The sequence below is a fragment of the Pinus tabuliformis genome, chromosome 2_2 (assembly GCF_031772625.1).
Source record: "Pinus tabuliformis cultivar Carrire ecotype Pingquan chromosome 2_2, CPIR1, whole genome shotgun sequence".
Classification (NCBI taxonomy): domain Eukaryota; kingdom Viridiplantae; phylum Streptophyta; class Pinopsida; order Pinales; family Pinaceae; genus Pinus; species Pinus tabuliformis.
The window spans coordinates 882,402,011-882,424,835 of NC_142300.1; the positions used below are offsets into that span (position 1 = coordinate 882,402,011).

Genomic DNA, 22,825 nt, shown 5'->3' on the forward strand with positions numbered 1-22,825 from the left:
CGTCAAAGGACCTTGCAAAAGTATTCATAACCTCCTTGTTGTAGCCTCTAAATTTCTGAATAAATCGTAACCACCGAGCCTTTCTTAGCATACTTTTCACTTGTGGATACCCTTCCGTAAATTTGGGCCCTTCCGGCTTTGCTCTCAACAAAAGACCCATTCTTCTCTTCTGTCTTAAACACATCTGCATGGGTATTGGATGAACGGAGGTGAGATGGCTGGGTTAGTAGAAAATGGACAGGCTTTATGGAGAAGAATCAGTGACTGTAAATGGAAAACAGTGGACAGATAGCGGAAGTGAGTTCACAGAGCAGAGCAGAGGTTTATGTGAACAGGGTAGGAATGCAAACGTGATTTCAATAGAACAGTAGGGGAGTAAAGTGAGCCCGGCAGAATTTTAAACTGGATGGCTACGAAATAGACGTAAGCATGCTCAAGAAATGGCTGCGGAATTTGTGCGATGGAGAAGAGCTGTGATCAAATCAACCACGTCCGCATTATTACAGATGGAGTGTCAAAGTACAGCAAAACACGAGTTAAATCTAGAAGCTTGATAATGAGGCTGTTTGAAAATAAATGCAAGGGTTATGGAGGAATCATATGAAGATTGTGGAATGGTTATGGAGCTATCAATGCCAATCATTGCATATAATGGAGTCGTGGTTTCAAAACTATATAAAATGTGCTCTAAATGCTATTTGAAATAAATCTTACCCATACCTTGGAATTTTTTCCACTTTTCGTCCATTAACCTTTGATCAGCTACTCCTTGTTGATGCTTTTAGGTGCCTCATATCTTCAAAATAGGTCCTTGGTCATACCTACATTTGATTTTCATGATCATTTAACTAACATCTGACTTTCAGTTTTGAAAAATAGAGTGATGGCTACAGAAAATGCTTCTCACTGCAGAAACTGGGTTCAACTGCGGAAACTAACACAACAATCATATGACAGAATGGAGATGGATAAATGATGACTGACTGAATGAAAATGGTCATAAAAAAAACTTTTATTGGCGGAATGAAATGGAATGAATGAAGTGGAGTGTCATAAAACTATGAAATGAAAAGAGAGATTTTTTGGAAAATATAGGGCATCAGGGGTAACTAATTTTCGCCCTGTATTTTCTGTATAAGACTACCAATCAATGATTGGTTTTCAGGTTTATACACACACACACACACACACACACACACACATATATATATATATATATATATATATATATTGTAGAAACAGAAAGTAACAAAAGGCTAGGCTGGTGGAGAAGAAGGATTCTTCTTCACCAGCCTTATTGCATAATTATCCTAAAAGATTTTGACAAATTCCTCTCTTGAGAGTGGCTTATGATAGATCTTTAATCTGTGGCCATTCACAATAAGAGGAGTTTGATGTTCATCAATGGTTTTGATTCTTACTGCTCCATTGCTAAAGATTTTGTCAATCTCATATGGCCCAAGCCAATGAGTCTGAAATTTTCCTTTAAAATATTTAAACTTGGAATCAAATAGCAATGCCCAATCTCCTTCTTGAAACTTTTTCTCCTTGATGTATTTGTCATGCCACTTAGCTCTTTGATATTGAACTAGATCAGTTCTTAGGATTGCTTCTTGTCTAATCTCATCTAGCTCATTCAACTGCTCCATTCTATGCTTTTGGGCTTCTGATAGATCCATTCCCAACTGAACTACCATCTTGAAAGTTTTGACTTGGAACTCAATGGGGAGTAGGACTTCTTTCCCATAAACAAGTTCATAGGGAGAATGTCCTGTTGTATTCCTCCATGTAGTTCTGTAGGCCCATAAGGCTTCAGGAAGCCTTTTTGCCCAATCTCTTCTGTGTAGATGAACAGTTTTGGTGATGATGGCTTCAATAACTTTGTTTGTAGACTCCACTTGACCATTTGCTTGCAGATGGTAAGGAGTAGATTTTCTGTGCTTGATTTTGTATTCTTCCATCATCTTCTCCACCAGGTTGGATGTGAATTGGCTTCCCTGATCTGTCACAATTTCTCTTGGAACACCAAAGCGAGTAAAAATATCCTCATAGAGAAAACTAACAACTGAATTTTCAGTAGCAGAAAGTAATGCTTTGCATTCTACCCATTTAGTAACATAATCAGTACATACCAATATATAATTTTTTTGTTTAGATGGTGGATTGATAGGTCCAATGAAATCTAAAGCCCATTTTTCAAAGGGTTCGATGAGTACCTGTGGTTGCAATGGAATTTCATTTGAAAGGGTAGGTTTCCCTATTCTTTGGCAGCTGTCACACCTTTTGACATATTGTTTTGCATCTTTGAAGAGGGATGGCCAAAAATATCCTAAAGAGAGGATTTTATAGGCTGTCCTTTTGTTAGCAAAGTGTCCGCCGCATGGTTCGTCATGACATGCCTTGAGGATATCAGGCATTTCATCTTCCCTAACACAGCTTCTGATCACAAGATCTGGCCCTGTTTTAAACAATTCGTTAGAAATCCATGAATATTTTGAACTCTCCTGAATGATCTTTCTTCTTTCGCTAGGAAATAAATGTAGAGGTAGTTTCCCTGTAACCAAATAGTTAGCAATATCTGCATACCAAGGGGTCTTAGTAGTTACTGCAAATAAATATTCATGAGGAAACTTATCCTCTACAGGAGAATCTTCTTTAGTATTCTGAATCCTAGACAAGAAATTAGCTACTGTATTTTGTTTCCCTGGTCTATCCAACACAGTAATATTGAATTCCTATAAAAGTAGGAGCCATCTTGTAACTCTGCCATTAGTAACAGGTTTTTTCATTAGATATCTAATCACAGAATTATCAATATGAATAAAAGTTTCATAGCTTGTTATATAATGTCTAAACTTATTGATTGCATGAGCAGCAGCTAAGAACTCTTTTTCAGCCACAGTATATTTCAACTCAGTGAGAGTTAAATTTTTACTGGTATAGTAAATGGCATAAGGAACTAAATCTTTCTGTCCAAACACAGCTCCTAGAGCTGTATCTGAAGCATCTGTAGAAATATGGAAAGGGAGTTTCCAATTTGGTCCTCTCAAAATAGGTGCTTCAGATATTCTTGTTTTCAAAGTTTCAAATGCTGATTGACAATCAAGATCCCATTTGAATTCACAGTCTTTTGTAAGCAGTTTGAAGAGTGGAGATGCTATTTTAGTGAAGTTTTCTATAAATCTTATATAGTATCCAGTAAATCCCAGAAAACTTCTAACATCTCTTTGACAATTTGGAATAGGAAATTTGGAGATGACTTCAACTTTTGATCTATCAACTTTAATCCCATCCCCTGAAATATGACGTCCTAAAACAATACCTTCAGTAAACATCATAAAGCATTTTTCATGGCTTAATGAAAGGTTTGTCTCTTTACATCTTATAAGTACTTTTTCCAAATTTTCTAATTCTTCTTCAAACAAGTCACCATAAACTGTAAAATCATCCATATAAACCTCTACACAATCATGGATTAGATCAGAAAAAATTCCTAGTATTGCTCTCTGGAATGTTGCGGGTGCATTACATAATCCAAAAGGAAGCACTCGGTAAGCAAAAGTTCCCCATGGACAGGTAAATGTGGTCTTATCCTGATCTTCAGGGGCTACCTGAATTTGATTATAACCACTAAAACCATCTAGAAATGAAAAGTACTTTTTGCCTGCTAATGTATCTAATACTTGATCGATAAAGGGAAAAGGAAAGTGATCCTCAAGTTTGCTTTATCCAATTCCCTGTAATCAATGCATACCCTCCATTTACCATTCTTTTTAGGTACTATAACCAAAGGTGAAACCCATCGGCTATCTGAAATTGGATAAATGAAGTTTACATTGAGTAGTTTTTGGAGCTCTTCTTTCACTATCTCCCTAAGATTTGGATTCATCCTTCTCTGAGGTTTTCTGATTGGTCTACTGTTTTCCTCGATATAGATGTGATGGATGCAAGTCTTAGGGTCAATACCTTTCATATCATTATACTCCCATGCAAATGCAGTAGATTTTTTTTGCAAGATTTTGGTTAGCTCTTCCTGTTGTGACTTTTCCAAATTTTTGTTGATATTCAATGCTTTACTTGGAAAAATCTCAATGGTAGAACTACCAAACTCTTCCATAGAGTAAAGAGACATTTTTCTTGATGATAAGTACTCAATATCAGAATTCAACTGAAATTGTGTGTGGTCATATTCTGAAGATGTTTCAAAGTTTTCTAATGTGTTCAGAATTTGACTATCTTCACTAACTTCATAAATTGTAAAGACAGGTTGCATAGTGTCCTCATCATCGACCCATTCATTGTCTCCTACTTCTGTAATTGCTTTTGCTGGAGGATACAAATTGAATTTCTTTGTTGAACTACCATCAGAAATGTACATATCCCCAGATCTACAACTAATGAAAGCATCAGTTGTGGCTAGCCAAGGTCTTCCTAATATAAGTGGATGTCCTCCTAAATTACTCTTGGGAGTCAAAATCATGAAATCTACTGAATATTCCCAAGAATATAAGGAGACTGAAATATATTCTAATACACCATCTGGTTTTATTATTGATCTATCTGTAAGTTGTAGTAAAGTTGATGTAAAGAGAAGATTAGGAAGGTTGAGATGTTCCATAGTTTGCCTACTCATAATGTTGATATCAGCCCCTAAGTCAATCAAAGTATTTGGAATTTCTACCCCATTTATATGTGTCTTGACAATTGGACTACCTGGATCCACATATTTCTGCATGGTAATCTTTCCCATCATGATATCTGCAATTTTTCCTACCAGGTGGATTCTTCTTGTGTCTCTTGGTTTCCTTCCTAGTCTTTTAAGATTCAACTCCTTTATTGTTTTTTCTAGAATAGGAATCTCTCTAATGGCTTGTAGCAAGGGAATCTTGATATAGACATTCTTTAATTCATCTAGGAAGTCATAGTCAGGCAACAAGATTTGTTTTCCCACCCCTTTGTCAATTTGTAATATTTCAGGGAAAGGAGGTGTGGATGAAGATGCAGGTTGCTCAACCATAGGAGTTGTGGGGGTTGACTCTTTTTCTTTTTCTTTTTGAAGGATTGGGTTTTGAAGAGATGCTTCCTCAGAATCTTTATTGGCTTTAAGAAAATCCTCCTCAGAGGTATCTTGCTCTTGAACATCTATAGACTATAGAAGGTTTTTCTAAAACTCTACCAGACCTGAGTTGTACATCATTGAGAGGAACAATCATATAGGTAGGAAATTGTTGTCCTTCTATCATGTAAGCATTCTAAGGAGTTTTATTGTTGGGATTTGGCATTGGCTAGGCTGGTAGTTGATTTGGATTTTGTTGGAATGGAAGCAAGAGTTGAGAATCTGGATTTTGTTGAGAATGTTGTTGTTGTGGAAATGGTAATGAAAGTTGTGGGTTTTGGTTTGGAATTGGTGGATTTTGTTGATTTGGAAAAGATGGAGGATATTGGTAGAATTGAACAAATCTCCCATAAGGATTTTGCATCCCTTGTACCCATGATTGATATGGATTTTGAGATTGGGGCCAAGGATGTTGCCAAGAATTCCAATTTGGCAAGAGCTGAAAGTTCATAGGATTGTTAAATCCTTGAGATTGTTGTCCTTGCCAAGGTCTTATTGAGACAAAACAAAGGGATTCTACTGAATTTGGATCTTCTTGAAAGACAGCTTTGAGCCCAGGAATTGAAGGACAATCCTTGGTCTCATGATTCTCTAAGAAAATCACACATGTTTCTACAACTTTTGCATCCAAGGGACATTCCTTTAAAGCATGTTTCTTTCTACATTTTGGACAAAATATGGCTAAGGCTTCGGCTTCTGCTTTCTGCTTGTTTTGTATTTTAAGGGTGTCTAGTTGTTCACTAAGGCTCCCTAGAATATCGGTTTTGAATTCATCAAGCATATTGCCAATTTTTGCCCTACTTACTGAACTAGTTGCAGATGTGTTTGCTCTAATCAAAGAAGGATCTCTAGGCCCTTTTGCAGTTTTAGATTTTCCCCTTGAGAGATGGACACATAGTTTTGCTATGTCACGAAGTGGAAGTTGGGAAATATCTCCCTTCCCAATCATGTTTAAAATGTCTATCCATTCATCTCTAATGGCTTTTAATAGAAGGGCTTTCAAGGTTTCCTCATCTAAATTACTCATTTTTTCTCTCTTTAAGTTGTATTGAAATGTTTCAAGTAAGTCCTCCAAGTTTTCATCTTCTTTTTGCATCATTTTGAAGACCTCATCCTTATGATTGGTGGGCATACAATAATCCAGGTACCTATCCAAAAATGTTTGTTTCATATCATTCCAAGTCCTAATAGACTGAGTGACTAATCACATGAACCATTTCAAAGCAGCGCCTTTCAATGTTGAAGGAAATAGTTTGAGTTTTTGAGAGTATTCCATATAGTCATAGGTTCGGCATAAGACTTCAAACTCAAATAGAAATGTTTCGAGATCCTCACTTCTCAACCCATGAAAGTTTGGGAGGACAGATGGTGAAATGTTTTTCATTGTTGTATGAGTTTCTTCATTGGCTATAGGGAATTTAAATGAGTTATCTCCATCCCTATTTCCCTCGTTGTTACCTTTGCCTCCTCCATTATTTCCTCCTCCTCTACCTCTACCTCCACCCCCTCTTCCAAATCCATCTACTACTTCCTCTGTCATGATAGTTTCTTCAGAGTTCTCAGAGTCCTCTGGTTCTTCTATTAATGGTGAACGAGGAAGGATTTCTCCCTCCTCTTCTTCAGGTGATTCTACTTCTTTGATTACAATGTGTTCCCCTGTAGAAGTGAAGAAAGGTTCTTCTCCTAGATCAGATTTAGTAGATAGTGTGGGAGAGTCTCCTAATTCAGTTGTTGCCCCTTGAATTCTAGGAATCCTAAGGCTGGGAGTGTGAGTTGGAGATGATGGAAGTGTATCTTGTCTATGCCTTGAAGTAGCTGGAGTTGTGAAAATCGAACTTTTGGCCCTCGTTATAAACCTTCCCCTAGAATCTCTTTCTCTATGCATGTCATTTTTTTATTTTTTTTCAAGTCGGGCTAATAATTCTCTTTCTGATCTTCCAGATCACACTAAGTGCAAGAAGAGAGCATAATCAAGAAATTATTGAACTAAAAGTTCTCTTTTCTGATCCTCCAGATCACACTAGGTGCAAGAGGTGAGCATACTTCAAGAAGTTATCAATTTTCCCTTCTTTTGTTTTTTTAAGAAATTGGCTACCTAGTTACACGTCCCCGGCAATGGCGCCAAAATGTTTGGTCAATTTAGTGTGTCCTAAATTGCTACATTAATTATCAATCCGGGAGTCGTAAACTGATGAAGTGTGGCGCGCTATATGTGCAAGATAACCTTTTTCTTACTTTTTGTCATTTTTTATTTTTATGTTGTTTTTGGGGGTTTTTATCTTCGTTTATCTCCTAATGGAATTCCTATTCCTAAGTATCTAGAAGGCAAGTATGGTTATAGATTTTAAGGCAATTATGACCTCTATAATGGTTCCCAAAACTTAACAGTTCAGAAAGTCTTAGAAAATGCTAATGATGAAAGTAATGCTTGAACAAGAATGAAAGTGTGCTGCTATTCAAAACAAGTAAATAATGAACTGCTATTTAAAACAAGTAAATAATGAACTACTGATCATGAAACTATCATCTCTACTACTGTCTAAATACAGAAAAATGATTTAAGCTATTGCACTCAAAGAAATTAGAAATTGCAAGGAAAGTAAAACTAAAATAAAATTACACATTCATAATTCGATCCCTCGCCATTAGTCCAGCTATGGCTTTCGGAGGTAACCGACAATGATATGAGCAATTTAATATCTAATTGCAGAAAAGTAAAACTAAAATCAAATTACACATTCGCCAGTAGTCTAGCTATGGCTTTCAGAGGTAACCGTCAATGATATGAGCAATTTAATATCTAAGCTAACTAATAAAGTAAAGAAACAAAACTAAAATCAACAAAACAAACTGGAATTAAAAACTAGGAAAAGCAAAGTCAGCAAAGAATTAATCCCATGTCATTAGTCATTGTGAAAATTATATGCAGATGCCCGGGCTGCCTACTCTATCCTGAAACATAGCATACATGCACTAATCAGTGTTATACAAAGCTGTAAAATCATGAACAGAAGTGGAATGTTAATACCATGACAATTGAAATATACACAGGTGAAATATATGCAATGAAAATAAGAAAATGATGCATAAAACTTTACAGCAACAAGAGAAACGAAACCTCAGCGTACAGGGGCCCTCTGTATAGCCTCGGTCAACAAGCTATCAATCCAAGATTATGCTCATGCAATCATGTAGAAACATATTCTTCTTTCATAATTCAAAACACAGTTACAGCAATACAACTAGTGTCACATCACAGTGGGCTCTTAACAACAATATTACAAAAAAAAAAAAACTAAGACTATGCGTTATAGAAACGCGTTATTTATAACAAAGTTTACATAATTGTTTTCTTGTAGAACTGCGTGAACAGGGGACACGTAAAAGACAGTGTCCATGGATTTAGTGTACTGGTTGTCAAAAATATTAAATCTATCAACTGTGGCTATTAGATTCTCGTCATGGGTCAGTCTAAAGGTGGCAACAGACTCCAAAGAGTTAGGAACGGCCACGCATCCTTCAGAATCCTTCACGTGCTAGAAAACAGAGTCTGGATGTCGTAGGACTCTTATGTAGGACCACCGTTAACCACAGCTTCCCTTTGATGAATTTGGCTGAGCCAATAGGACCTGATCCATGTCCAGGTCATTTCTAACTTGCCCATGTGGCTTGTTTTACCTGGTGACACCTGCAACATAGAGTTTAACAAAAACAACTGCGGAAAGTGGAATCAGCTGCAGAAAGTGACTAGATTCCGCAGCTACTGAGCAAAATCTAGTTCAAACAGCAAACACACAACATAGTTAGAAAACCACGTTAAATGCTCTTTTAGAATCAATATGCAATGATTTTGATGGCTTAGGAGGTCCAGGTGAGTGGAAAATTTTCTAGGAAAGTGTGTAGGAGAGGTGTAATTTCAAAGCTCTACAAAACAATAGAATGGAAATCAATGGCTATTGAAGGAGTAAGGCATGTTCCAGATCTAAAGAAAAATATGATTTCAACAGGGCAGTTGGGAGGTGAAAGTTGCGTAACTACTTTCACAGATAAAACCTGGAAGGTCAGTAAAGGATCCCTGGAAATAGCGAAAGGAGGAAAGGTTGGTACATTGTATTTATGCAATGGTATTTCTAATTTTGTTAATGCTTTAACCTCTACAAGAGAAGATATGACATTGTGGCATCATAGGCTCGGGCACATGGGTGAGAAGGGGATGCAGATTCTTCACTTAAGAAATTTGTTGTCAGGTTTGAAGCATGTTGATTTAAAATTCTGTGAGAATTGTGTTTATGGAAAACAGAAGAGAGTCAGATTCCTTAGAGTTGGGAAAGAAAATAAGAGCAAAAAATTAGAGCTTTTGCATACAGATGTATGGGGACCTGCTCAGGTATCATCTCTTGGTGGCTCTCGTTATTATGTTACTTTTATTGATGATGCAACCAGAAAAGCTTGGATTTATTGTATTCGAAATAAATCTAATGTATTTGATATTTTCAAGAAATGGAAAGCTTTGGTTGAAAATGAGACAGGAAAAAGGTTGAAGTGTCTCAGATCAGATAATGGAGGTGAATATTACAACAAAGAGTTTGATAGGTACTATTCAGAGAATGTAATTCGTAGAGAGAAGACAGTTTCAGGAACACCACAAGAAAATGGCGTGTCAGAAAGGATGAATAGGACAATCATGGAGCGTGCAAGGTGCATGAGATTGCATGCAGGATTGCCTTTACAATTTTGGGAAGATGTTGTAGATACTGCTATTTATCTAATAAACAGAGGGCCTTCAAGTTCCTTGGATGGTGGTATTCCAGAGGAGGCATGGACAGTTGAAAAGGTAAATTTCTCTTTTTTAAATACTTTTGGTTGTGAAGCTTTTGTCCACATTAATAAAGAAAATAGAACAAAGCTTGAGGCAAAATCAAAGAAATGTACCTTTATTGGATATGGTGTTAATGATTTTGGTTATCGCTTTTATGATTATGAAAAACATAAAATCATTAGGAGCAAAGATGTCATATTCAATGAAAAGGTTTTGTATAAGGATCAGCAGCAGCAAAAGAAACATGAAAAAGAAAACAGAGAATACACAGTGCTTGACGAGATTATAGAAAAAGTGATGGTGCCTGAAAATCATGATGATCAATAGCCAGAACAACAACCACAACAACAACAAGCACTTCAAACACCTGAAAGTGGTGTTAGAAGATCTGCCAGGATAAGTAGACCCCCTGAACGATACTCTCCTTCATTATATTATGTATTGTTGACTGATTCTGGTGAACCAGAATGTTATGAAGAAGCAATGCAGGTAGAAACTAGGAAGAAGTGGGAGCAAGCCATGAAAGAAGAGATGGACTCCTTAGCACATAACTAGACTTGGGACTTGGTCAGGTTGCTTACAGGTAAAATAACATTGCAGAATAAATGGGTTTACAAGTTGAAGGAAGAAGATGAAGGAAAATAGAGGTACAAAGCTAGACTTGTGGTGAAGGGGTTTGCACAGAAGAAAGGTATTGATTTTGATGAAATTTTTTCTCCTGTTGTTAAAATGACTTCAATCAGAACTATTTTAAGTCTAGTAGCAGTTGAAGATTTGCATCTTGAGCAGTTAGACGTAAAGACAACCTTTCTCCATGGGGATTTGGAGGAAGAGATATATATGCAGCAGCCACAAGGATATGAGGTAAAAGGGAAGGAGAAACTAGTGTGCAGGTTGAAGAAGAGCTTGTATGGCTTAAAACAGGCTCCAAGGTAGTGGTATCTAAAATTTGACAGGTTTATGTCCGAACAAGGTTATACTGGATGTCACTCTGATCATTGTGTTTATCTCGAAAGGAAAAATGATGGCAGCTATATTATATTGTTATTGTATGTAGATGACATGCTTGTTGCAGGTTCTAACATGCAGGAAATAAATGTGCTCAAAAGAAAATTGGCAAATTCATTTGCAATGAAGGATTTGGGTGCTGCAAAACAAATCCTTGGTATGAGAATAACTAGAGATAGGAAGAATCACAAATTAACATTGTCTCAAAGTGAGTACATATAAAAGGTGTTGAAGAGGTTTAATATGAAGAATACAAAACTAGTTAGTATACCTTTGGTTAGCCATTTCAAATTAAGTAAGGAGGCGTGTCCCAAGACCCAGGAAGAAATGGATCATATGTCTAAAGTTCCATATGCATCAGCAGTTGGAAGCTTAATGTATGCAATGGTCTACACAAGGCTTGATATTGCACATGCAGTGGGAGTTGTAAGCAGGTACATGAACAATCTAGGAAAAGAACATTGGATGTCAGTGAAGTTGATTCTCAGGTATTTGAGAGGTACCAAAAATCAAGCATTATGCTTTGGTGGTTCAATCATTGCTCTAGGATATGTTGATGCAGATATGGCAGGTGACAGAGATAACATGAGGAGCACTACAAGTTATGTGTTTACTGTAGGTGGAACAGCTGTCAGTTGGGTCTCAAAAATGCAAAGTGTTGTTTCACTCTCAACAATAGAAGCGGAGTATGTTGCTACTACAGAGGCTAGTAAAGAAATGATTTGGTTAAAAAGGTTTCTAGATGAATTGGGTAAGAGGCAGGAGTTGGGTAGGTTATACAGTGACAGCCAGAGTGCCATACATCGTGTAAAGAACTCTGCATTTCATTCCAAGACTAAACATATACAGCTCAAGTACCATTTCATACTATTAGCATTGGAATATGGACAGTTGAAGCTGGAAAAGATACAAACTAGCCAGAATCCTGCAGATATGTTAACAAAAGTTGTAACTAGGGAGAAACTTAGAATCTACTCAATTTCAATTGTTCTTCAAGTATGATGAAGAAGATGAGAAACAACCAGGTCCAAAGTGGAGTCATTGTCTAGCAAATGAAGCAGCGATGGAGTTGCTATAATTAGTCTCCAAGTGGGAGATTGTTTGGTGTGGAGCCTAATTATCTTTTGTATTCAAACATTTCAGCTGGATGTATACCCTAGGAAGACTGTACACCCCTCCAAGCGAGGGGGTGCGGGGGGGACTTGTCCCCGCGGCAGGAGTCCAGGGGGGGATAATCCCCCCTGGCTAAGGGGTCCAGGGGCTAGCAGTCCCCCAGCAGGGGTTCGAGGGCAGCGCCCCCAAAGCTAAGAATAGATATAAAATTTCCTTGTAAAATGTTGTAATTTCATAGTCAATATGGGTTATTCATTAGGCAGATGATCTGCCAGTAGAAGTTGTGTTTAATTTAGGGTTTTTTGTGTAGAAGGCAACCCATCGCTATATATGAGGGAATTGTATTAGGTCTATGTAGATCTGTATTCTGAGTGTGGAAGAGAGAGGATATTGAGAGCGAAGAGGTTGTTACAACGGATTTGCTGTAGGTTGTATCTCTTCAGTTTGTTGGATAATATAAAAAGGACTTCCTGTTTCTCCGTGGACGTAGCACAAACTAGGTGAACCACGTATATCTGTGTCTCTCTTGTTTTATGCATTTATATTTTTGCAATATTTTATGTGTTCCATTGCTCTATGATATATAATTTTCTAATAGAGATTCTACATTTGTGATGGTCTCTTATTATTTTGTAATCATATATATGTTCCTAGGCCGAGTGGACTCCAAAAGGAGCTCTTGAAGGAGTGTCATGACTTGCCTTGGGTTAGCCACCTAGGGCAACATAGAACACTAGAATTAGTGGAGAGAGGTTACTTCTGGGAGCATATGAGATGTGGTGTGGAGGACTATGTACAAAATTGCATCATTTATTAGTATGACAAACCAGATGTCAGACTACAGGGAGGACTATTGCAATATTTCCTATTCCATACAAACATTGGGTGAGTTTCTTGATGAAATTCATATCTCAATTCAGAAACCATGCTTGGTAGACATACATGATCCTAAGAGAGAAAATCCATTGTGTGGACCAATATTGATTTTTATTCATCCAAATTTATAGCTTGAGGAGGTAGTATCCTACAAGACTACAAGGATTGACAACAATAGGAAGTGAGAATATATTGTGTTTTGGAAGAATTCACCCGAGGAGGATGGATGGGAGACAAGAACTTCATTGGGGAGTTGGGAGAAATAAATTTGTGAATTTGAGGAGAGGATACACTCAAGGGTTAATGGGACAGTTATTCCAATCACCCTTATAATAACCATGGTTAATGGGACAGTTATTCCAATCTGAATGTTGGGCAAGACATCCTAGTGTGGGTGTTCATCTGGTTTATTATGGCTAAGGAAATTGGAAAAGGCAATGGCTAAGGCTTTGGAAAGACAAAATGACATTTTTGGCATTTTATTTATGAAAATAATGGAAATTAGGAGAAAAGGAAGGTGAAAGGTCACAGGTTGCACATGAGTAAATTGAAGGAAAATGAAGAAAATAGAGGCCTAATTGATAAAAAGGATTTTGAGGATCAGTTTGTACCTTTTTCTCATTTTAGTTTTGGGGCTCTCTTATTAGTCTCTCTCTCTCTCTCTCACTCTTGCACACTTAGATTTTTCTTGGAGCACTTTGGCATTGGATCAAGAAAGGAAAAGAAGGCAAGAAGAAGGAAGGAGAAAGAAAGGAAGAATAGGATAAGGCAATTACAGCAGGATTATTTACAGGTATTGATTTGCATGTGTGTTTTCCTTACTAGATGTAGCATGCATGGTATTGCATGTGGTTCTTTGTTGTTATGGAATGGGTTTCTCCAAGTGTGACATTGTTTTCAGCCTAGCATTTCCATTTCCAAATAGTCATGGTGTGATGGGGTTCTCATGTTTTGGTTGAGCTGAATTTCCAAATAGATTCAAAGCTAAGTGAGGTGGATTTGTAAATGATAGAAAACATGGCCTAGTAACCCCTGAACCAGACTATGTGTTGCGGTAAAGTCGTATTTTTTGTTACGTCGGTGGGCCTAGGAATCTTCGACTAGTGAATGGAAAGATATACGGTAAATCCTAGAGGTGGTTGCCCTTGATTAGGAATAGGAATCCTTACTGGTGAATGATGAGATATACGGTAAAGCCTAGAGGGTGGTGTCTCAGTTTAGGGCCTAGTGATCCTTGGATCAGAATGTGGATTACGGTAAAGCCTGAGAGACTAGGAGACAGGAAAATTCCTCACAGTGTAGGTGGAGAAATTCGATGACATCCATGCTTGTTCTAGCATAGTGATCTAGTGGAGATCATGGTAAAGCCTGTTATTACATGTTTATTGTTTTGGCCTAGTGATCCGGTATGGATTGCGGTAAAGCCTACTTTCTATTAATGAGGGTGACATGGTTTAGCCTCCAGATTCCCTGGTTGGTTATTTTGGTTTGAATCCCACATTCATGCTTGGAATATGGCATGGGGGTGAATGGTTGAAGAGAGGATTGGCTCAACTATTCTATGGTCGGGTGGAAGGTGGTAGTCCCATCTTGGATTAGCTTTTCCATTCATTAATAACAGGTTATTTCCTTGATATCTTATGTGTAAATGTATTGGTGTATATGTGGATTCTATGGCTGATGTATCCTTGATATTTATGTTGTTATTATGATGGTTATAAGCATGTTTTATGACAGTGATGATGTCTGGCTCTCCTTATGTTTTGATTTGTAAATGAATGGATAATGTATCTATGACCTAATAGATGATAATGAAGCTAATGATATAAGGGAACAATGCTTCTTAGTAATTCTCAGATAAGTATGAGACCCATATGCTCAGAGTTGTTGTTTACACTTGTAAATTACATATTTTTGACATGTTTGATGAAATTCATGTCATGGTTAGTGGGGGTCCAGTCAAGTCCTTGTTCAAGCAATTTCATTTGTATCATTTTTTTGTTGTTACCTTTCATTCCTGAAGGTGCCATTGCGTTCTGGGCAGTGACCTAGTTTGTGGGCCTAAAAAAGTGGCTAAAATACTTGGGACGTGCACACGACACTGGGCAGAAAATTCCCTGGATGTTGGCATACCCATGCTATGGGAGCGTCCAAAGCCCCATGGATGCATGCATGCCCATATCAAGGGAGAGTTTGGGAGTTAAATGGTCTAAAATATTAGTGGGACCTAGAGACTAGTTACCTGAGAGGTTGGGATAGTTCCTCAGAGTCTTGTTGCTGATGTTGAAGGTCTGTATGGTGTGTTTCTGTGGGTTCAACTTCCTTGAGGTGACTTAGGGGGTCGAATCATATCATAGTAACTTCTCGTCATAGGTTTACCCTAGTTGGTTGGTTACTTGGGTAGATATGGGAGGAGGGAATTACAGAGTGGTATCAGAGCATGGTTCACCTCTTGGACTGGATGGGCGATGTGTGTTCGTCATGTCTTCATGTTGTTTTCATGTGTGTTAATCATCCTTGTGGTTTGTATGCATATTTCATAAGCATGGTGTTGGTCATGGTTGTAGTGATGTCGCCATGTGAATGAGGATGTTGTTGTTGTGAAATGTATCGTCATGAGTGTATGATTGGTTACATGTTGTTTACACTTGTGTATTGTCAATGTACAATGGTATGGTTGTTGTTTTCATGCATGAGGTCATGGTATGTGTAGTTGATATGGCCATGCATTGATGACTAGACTCTAGCTAGAATGATGGTTATATGGTTATGTGCTTATGTATTATATGTACATATGTTTTCATGATTATGTTATACATGTATTACGTTGATTTGGATGATTTTACAAATGAGATATCCTCCCTGAACTTTGCTAAGTTATGTTGGTTTACTGTGATTTGGTTTAGATGAGATAGTATGCCTTGCAGGAAAGAGACCAAAATGACTAGCAAGATGGTTGACTACAAATATTTGTAGGTTTTAACCCCGTACAGAAATTACCTGCATACAAATTCTAAAACACAGAAAATAAACAATGAAAGATCATAACACATAAAACACATATACACAAAGATTTTCCCCTGGATCCCAAAACCGAGACTACCAGCTTGATTTTTCATTATGTTCCTTTCAATGTTACAATACATATTTATACATGTCGAAGCATCCAATACCATGGACCGAAAACCATCGCGTCCAATACCATGGACCAAAAACCATCGCGTCCAATACCATGGACCGAAAACCATCGCATCCAAAAAACATGTGCAAAAATCATGCACAAAACCATAGGTGGGTCCGCCCAACCTAACACAGGGTCCAAAAGAAAAATTTTCCAGGGGGCTGCCCTGGACCCCATAAAGTGGGGTTACGGGTGCCCTTCAAACCCCCTGTTAACTACGTGGAAAGAATATAACACAACCAACATTCTCCCACTTGTTGTTTTCTTTCCACAGGGGGCCACAAGAGAGCTTAGTCATTTTCCCAGCCCTGAAATGCCCATTGTCTCTCTACACCAAGAGAACTTCTCAGAGCTCACAGATTTTGTCAATGCATCTGCACTATTCTTCAAAGTGTCCACCTTTACCAGCAACATATTTTTTTCTTCTATCATGTCCTTCACAAAGTGATACTGAACATCAATGTGCTTTGTCTGTGAATGATATGCAGGGTTCTTTGCCAAGAAAATTGCACTTTGCCTATCACAGTCTATCCTTATAGCTTCTTGTACTAACCCCATACTTGAACACAATCTCTGCAACCAAACTGCTTCCTTGCTTGCATGAGTGGCTGCTATGTATTCTGCCTATGTAGTTGATAGTGCCACTATAGATTGTTTCTTACACATCCAACTGACTGCACCTCCAAATAGGTTAAACACATACCCACTTGTAGATCTTCTCTGATCCAGATCTCCAGCCCAGTCTGCATCAACAAAGCCACGAATATCCAACACTCTGTCCAATCCTGGTCTTCCTTGGTAGCACAGACCATACTCACTAGTGCCACGCAAATACCTGAAAACCCGCTTCACTGCTGTCCAATGCTCCTTTCTTGGTTTTGACATAAACTTGCTCAATACTCCCATTGCATGTGCAATGTCTAGTCTAGTACAGACCATTACATACATCAGGCTATCGAATGCACTTGTATATGTAACACGGGACATGTCGTCTTCCTCTTCTTGTGTCTTGGGACATTGTTTAGTAGATAATCTCACACCTACAGGAATAGGAACCTTCACCGATTTACTATCCTGCATATTAAACCTCTGCAGTATTGTCTCGACATGCTTCCTCTGGTTTAACCAGAGATTCCTCTTTGCCTGATCTCTTTTAATTTCCATGCCCAAAATATAGTTTGCAGCACCAAGATCTTTCATGTCGAATTTGGAGGACAATTGAGTCTTCAAATCCTGGATAATTTCTTTGTCATTTCCAACCAGCGACATATCATCCACATACAAGACCAGATAAATAACACGGTCACCAATTAATTTAAAATACACACAGTGATCTTCTTTGCTTCTAGTGAAGCCAAGTCCCGTATAAATGTATCAAATTTCTAATACCACATCCTTGGTGACTGTTTTAACCCATACAAAGACTTCTTTAACTTGCATACCAGTTCTTTCTTACCCTTTGCTGCAAAGCCTTCAGGTTGCTTCATGTATATTTCCTCTTCCATATCCCCGTGAAGAAATTTTGTCTTCAAATCCATCTGTTCTATCTCAAAATCAAAAGCAGTAGCAACAGATAAAATTAATCTAATAGAATTTACCTTGGCAACAGGAGAAAAAATATCACCAAAATCACTTCCTGGCACCTGGGAATAACCTCTTGCTACCAACCGAGCTTTGTATTTCTCCACTTTTCCTTCTGCATTTGTCTTCTTTTTGAACACCCATTTGCTGCCAATGGGTTTCCTTCCAACTGGCAACTCCACCAGATCCCAAGCCTCATTTTTGTGCAAAGATGCCATTTCATCAACCATGGCCTCTTTCCAGAGTTTTCCATCCTCTGAATCTACTGCTTCCTTCACAGTTCTGGGATGATCGTAAGTACTAGATAAAGAAAAATTTGAATAGAAAGCAGATGGACTATACCTTTCAGGCTGCCTTCTTTCTCGAACTGATCTTCTCACAATCAGAGTTTGTGGCTCTTCATCTTCTGATTCCTCCTCTGCTATAGAGTCTGATTCTTCCTCCTTTAGCTCAAACTCTATCTTCTCAGGTTCCTTTCGTTGGACTTCATATTTAATAACATCTTTCACCTCTCTGAACACCACATCTCAGCTGTACACAACCTTCCGTGTGACTGGGTTCCAAGCTTATAACTCTTTAAACCATTCTTATACCCAATAAAGATGCACGTTTCAGATTTACTATCCAACTTGGTTTGTTTCTCCTTTGGAACATGTACATATGCATCACATCCAAATACCCTCAGATGTGAAAGAGAGGGTTTCTTACCAGTCCATACCTCTTGTGGAGTCTTATCCTCCAACGCTAATGAAGGTGACTTGTTGACTAGGTAACATGCAGTATCCACTGCCTCTGCCCAGAATTCTTGTCCTAACCTGGCACCACTGAGCGTGCTTCTTCCCCTTTCCATCAATGTCTTATTCATTCTTTCTGCAAATCCATTTTGCTAAGGTGTATATGGAGTAGTCTTCTACCATGCTATATCGCACTTCTTACAAAATTCTTCAAATTCCTTATTGCAAAACTCTCCACCGTTATCTATCCTCAGCACCTTTATCTTCTTCTCTATCTAGTTTTCCACTAGAGCCTTAAATTCTTTAAACCTGTCAAAGACTTCAGATTTATTCTTAAGGAAATATATCCATGTATTCCTTGAGAAGTCATCTATAAATGATACATAGTACACAGACTTATCCAGTGATGGAACCTTCACAGTTCCAAACACATCACTGTGCACAAGTTCTAATATCTGTTTCGCCCTCTTACTACCAGAGGGAAAACTCACCCTATTATGCTTCCCATATACACAATTTTCACATAAATCAAAATCCATAGAGCTATTACTCATACCTTCTACCATACCTTTACCATGAAGTATCCAAAGGCCCTTTTCCAATATGTCCAAGCCTTTGATGCCACAACATGGTCTTCTCTCCAGAGACCACTAGATTTTCTACTCCACTTTCAGGAACCATAGAACTATTACACCCATCAATAATAGTGCTACCTTGTAGCTTGTACATAGTTCCAATCCAAACTCCCTGCATCAATAGCAGTGCTCCCCGAACCATCTTGCAGGTATCCTTCTCAAACACTGCTTTTACACCTGCATCATCTAGCTTGCTAACAGAAATCAGATTTCTGGCTAATGCAGGAATATGTAGAACACCTGAAAGCGTTCTAACCCTTCCACCTTGCAACTTCAACTTTAATTTTCCGTGACCAACGATTCTAGCCTTCCTGTCATCCCCCAAGAAGACATCACCACCATCATATTTCTCATACTCGCAGAACCACTCTCTATGGGGAGTGAAGTGAAAGGATGCACCTGAGTCAATCAACAATGCCTCATGATCTACATGTGTACTTGAAGAAGCCAAGTACACATCCCCACCTTCATCTGAGGTGGTTTTCGCCTCTGCAAAAGGAGCCTCATCAGATCCCTTTCCTTTGTCAAGAGATTTAGTTTTACAGTCCCTTTTGTAGTGCCCTTCCTTTCCACATTTCCAGCACACTACCTTTACAGGTTTTCATAGAGATTTAAATCTCCCTTTAGATTTAGATCTCCCACTCGATGACTTATTTTTGTTTCTGTTCTAGGTCCACCCTCGTATAGACAAGGCATCACCATTTTGGCTCTCCATATTTTTCCGTCTCATCTCCTCTGTCAGCAACGATGCGACTATTTCATCAAAATGCAAGGTAGTTGCATTGCTACCTATTGCAATAACCAGACTATCCCACGAATCTAGTAGAGAACACAACAAACTGATCCATTTATCTTCATCTGAAATTTTAATATCAACAGATGCTAACTGACTTACCACAGTATTAAATGCATTCAGATGCTCTGTCATTGAGTCTCCATCTTTCATCCTTAGGTTATACAGCTTTTTCTGCAGGAACAGTTTATTCATCGGAGACTTAGATTGGTACAAAGTCCCTAACTTGTCCCACAAAGCCTTCACCATAGCTTCCCCTGATACATTCAGCAATACTGAATCTGAGACACACAATCATATTGTGCTCTTTCCCTTCCGATCCAACTTCTTCCATTCTTCATCGGACACTCCCATTGGTTTAGTACCTAGATCTACCGTGATCCACTAGTCTTTATCCACCAACAGATCCTCCATCTTGAGTTTCCACAACTCAAAACTCTGACCATTAAATTTCTCGATCTCTATCTTTCCACTACTCACCATCTTCTTTCACCACCAGAATCGATCTCGCAGATCTCCCATTGAACAGGGTCTACCACAGGCCCGAGCGAAACCCATCAGCAACAAAGGCGTCCCCTTGAAGTCAAAACAGCTTTGATACCAAATGTATGTTTTAACCCCGTACAGAAATTACCTGCATACGAATTCTAAAACACAGAAAATAAACAATGCGAGATCATAACACATAAAACACATATACACAGAGATTTTCCCCTAGATCCAAAAATCGGGACTACCAGCGTGATTTTTCATTATGTTCCTTTCAATGTTACAATACATATTTATACATGCCGAAGCATCCAATACCATGGACCGAAAACCATCACGTCCTATACCATGGACCAAAAACCATCGCGTATGAAAAACATGTGGGGTTACGGGTGCCCTTCAAACCCCCTGTTAACTACATGGAAAGAATATAACACAACCCAACAATATTCTCCCTATGAATCAGATGAGCAACGTGGTGTTGGGCACTCTTCTGACTTAGAATACACATTAAGAAGATTGAAGGAAGAAATAAGGAGTTGTAAGGTGGACAATGACAAAATCATGCATGCACGATAGAAACAAGTAGAGGTTAATGCAATACTCCTTCAGAGTTTGTCAAAATTGCATCAACAAGGACCACTTCAGATCAACCATAGATAAGAGGACATAACTAATGGATCATTTGGCAGTAAGTCTCATGGTGGTCACGTGTTGGATAGAGATTACACAGTGAGAGATGGCAGGTTTTTGGATACTCTAGATAGGAGAGGTGGTGGACACACGTACTATTCTAGTTCTGGTTCTGATAGGCATCATGATCATCATCATTATCATCCTTATAGGAGGAATGATAGGGGATACTTCCTAGATGAATTTAAGAAAGTAAAGCCACCTACTTTTGATGGAGACTTGAAGAAACCAGAAGATGCAGAGGCTTGGATACTTGGGATGAACAAGTTATTTGAGTTCCATGAGTACACAAAAAACATGAAGGTCATAATTGCTATCTACAGCCTGAAAGGTAAAGCAAATATCTAGTGGGAAGATCTGAAGCAAGTCAAAGACATCGAGACATAGGACTTGAGTTGACATGAGTTCAAGAGGCTTTTTAGAAAGAAGTACTTGTTAGAAAGGTAGTATGATGGAAAGGCTAAATAATTCTATGAGATAAAGATGGGATCAATGATAGACGAAGAGTACATTACAAAGTTTGTGGAGCTATTGAGGTATGTACCATATCTTAAAGATGAGAAGGCTAAAGTTCGGGGATTTTTTAGTGGTTTTCCATTAGCATTTAGAGATCAGATTGAGTATGGTGACCCTCGATCACTTGAGGAAGTTATTGGGAAATTGAAGCATTGATATGAACATTCAAAGCGTAAGAATGAATCTCAACAAGGATGGAAATGGAAGGATAAGGATAAAGGAAAGGGTAAATGGAAGCCGAAAAGAACAAGGCCTCAGAATGCAGAAGAGAAAGAAAATGTGGCACCACAAAATAAGTTCAATGTAGCTAAATAGGGACATCTATCATAGCAACATCATAGAGGTGATGGTATTAGATGGCTGGAGTGTTAGACATGCAGTAAGGAACACCTTAAGAGAGATTTCCCATAGTATCACGGTGGTAGGCCTCAGATATATAGTGCACAGGGGGCACAAACTATTGGGGATGTTGGTCAAAGTTTTCCTTGTATCTATGCAACACTAGATAACAATCAAGAAGAACATCAGGAATATATCATTGAGATGGATGGTAAGATTTGTGATCAAATTATTTCTATTTTGATTGACCCTGGATCTAATTATAGTTATGTTAGTCCTAAATTGGTGGATAAGTGTGGTTTGAATAAAGAAGTGCATGTAGAACCTTGGTTAGTGCAGTTGGCTACAAGTACAAATAAGTGATTTCATCATTGGGTAAGAGCTTGTGCATCTGATTTGAATGGAATGCCTAAACATATGAATGTATTACCATTGGGATCATATAGTATGCTATTGGGTATGTACTGGCTATACCTTCATAGGACTGAGGTGGATTGTTATGACTAATCCATTGAGTGTTTGGATGACAATGGGGAACCAAGAGTCTTACAGGAGAAGAATAAAGCCACATCTATTATGATGGTGATAGCTATGCAGGCCAAATGTAGTATCAGGAAAGGGTGTGTGTTATTTTTTATACATATCTCTAGTGAAAAAGGCAAGGAAGTTGAGGATGCAGATGTTTTGAGCAGGTACCTAGTTCTACAACAGTTTCAGGATGTATTTCCTGCAGAGATTTTAGCGTTTCCACCTCACAAGGAAGTAGACTTTTCTATTGAGTTAGTGATAAGGGAATCTCCAACATCAAAAGAACCTTATAGAATGAGCACACTTGAGTTGGTAGAGTTGAAGTTGTAGTTGAAGAAAATGTTGGACAAGGGATACATGAGGCCAAGTGTATCACCTTGGGGAATAACATTATTGTTTGTGAA

At 38.2% G+C, this 22,825-nt stretch overlaps 1 protein-coding gene across 1 annotated transcript in view; it reads left to right on the plus strand.

Moving 5' to 3' along the window:
* Nucleotides 1–233: 233 nt before the first annotated feature.
* Nucleotides 234–22,825, plus strand: part of LOC149195841 (uncharacterized) — a 116,388-nt gene continuing 93,796 nt past the window's right edge. Inside the window, exon 1 of the mRNA XM_089408041.1 lies at nt 234–350. Within this exon, the coding sequence (XP_089264167.1) occupies nt 234–350 (117 nt within the window). The remainder of the gene's footprint in view (nt 351–22,825) is intronic.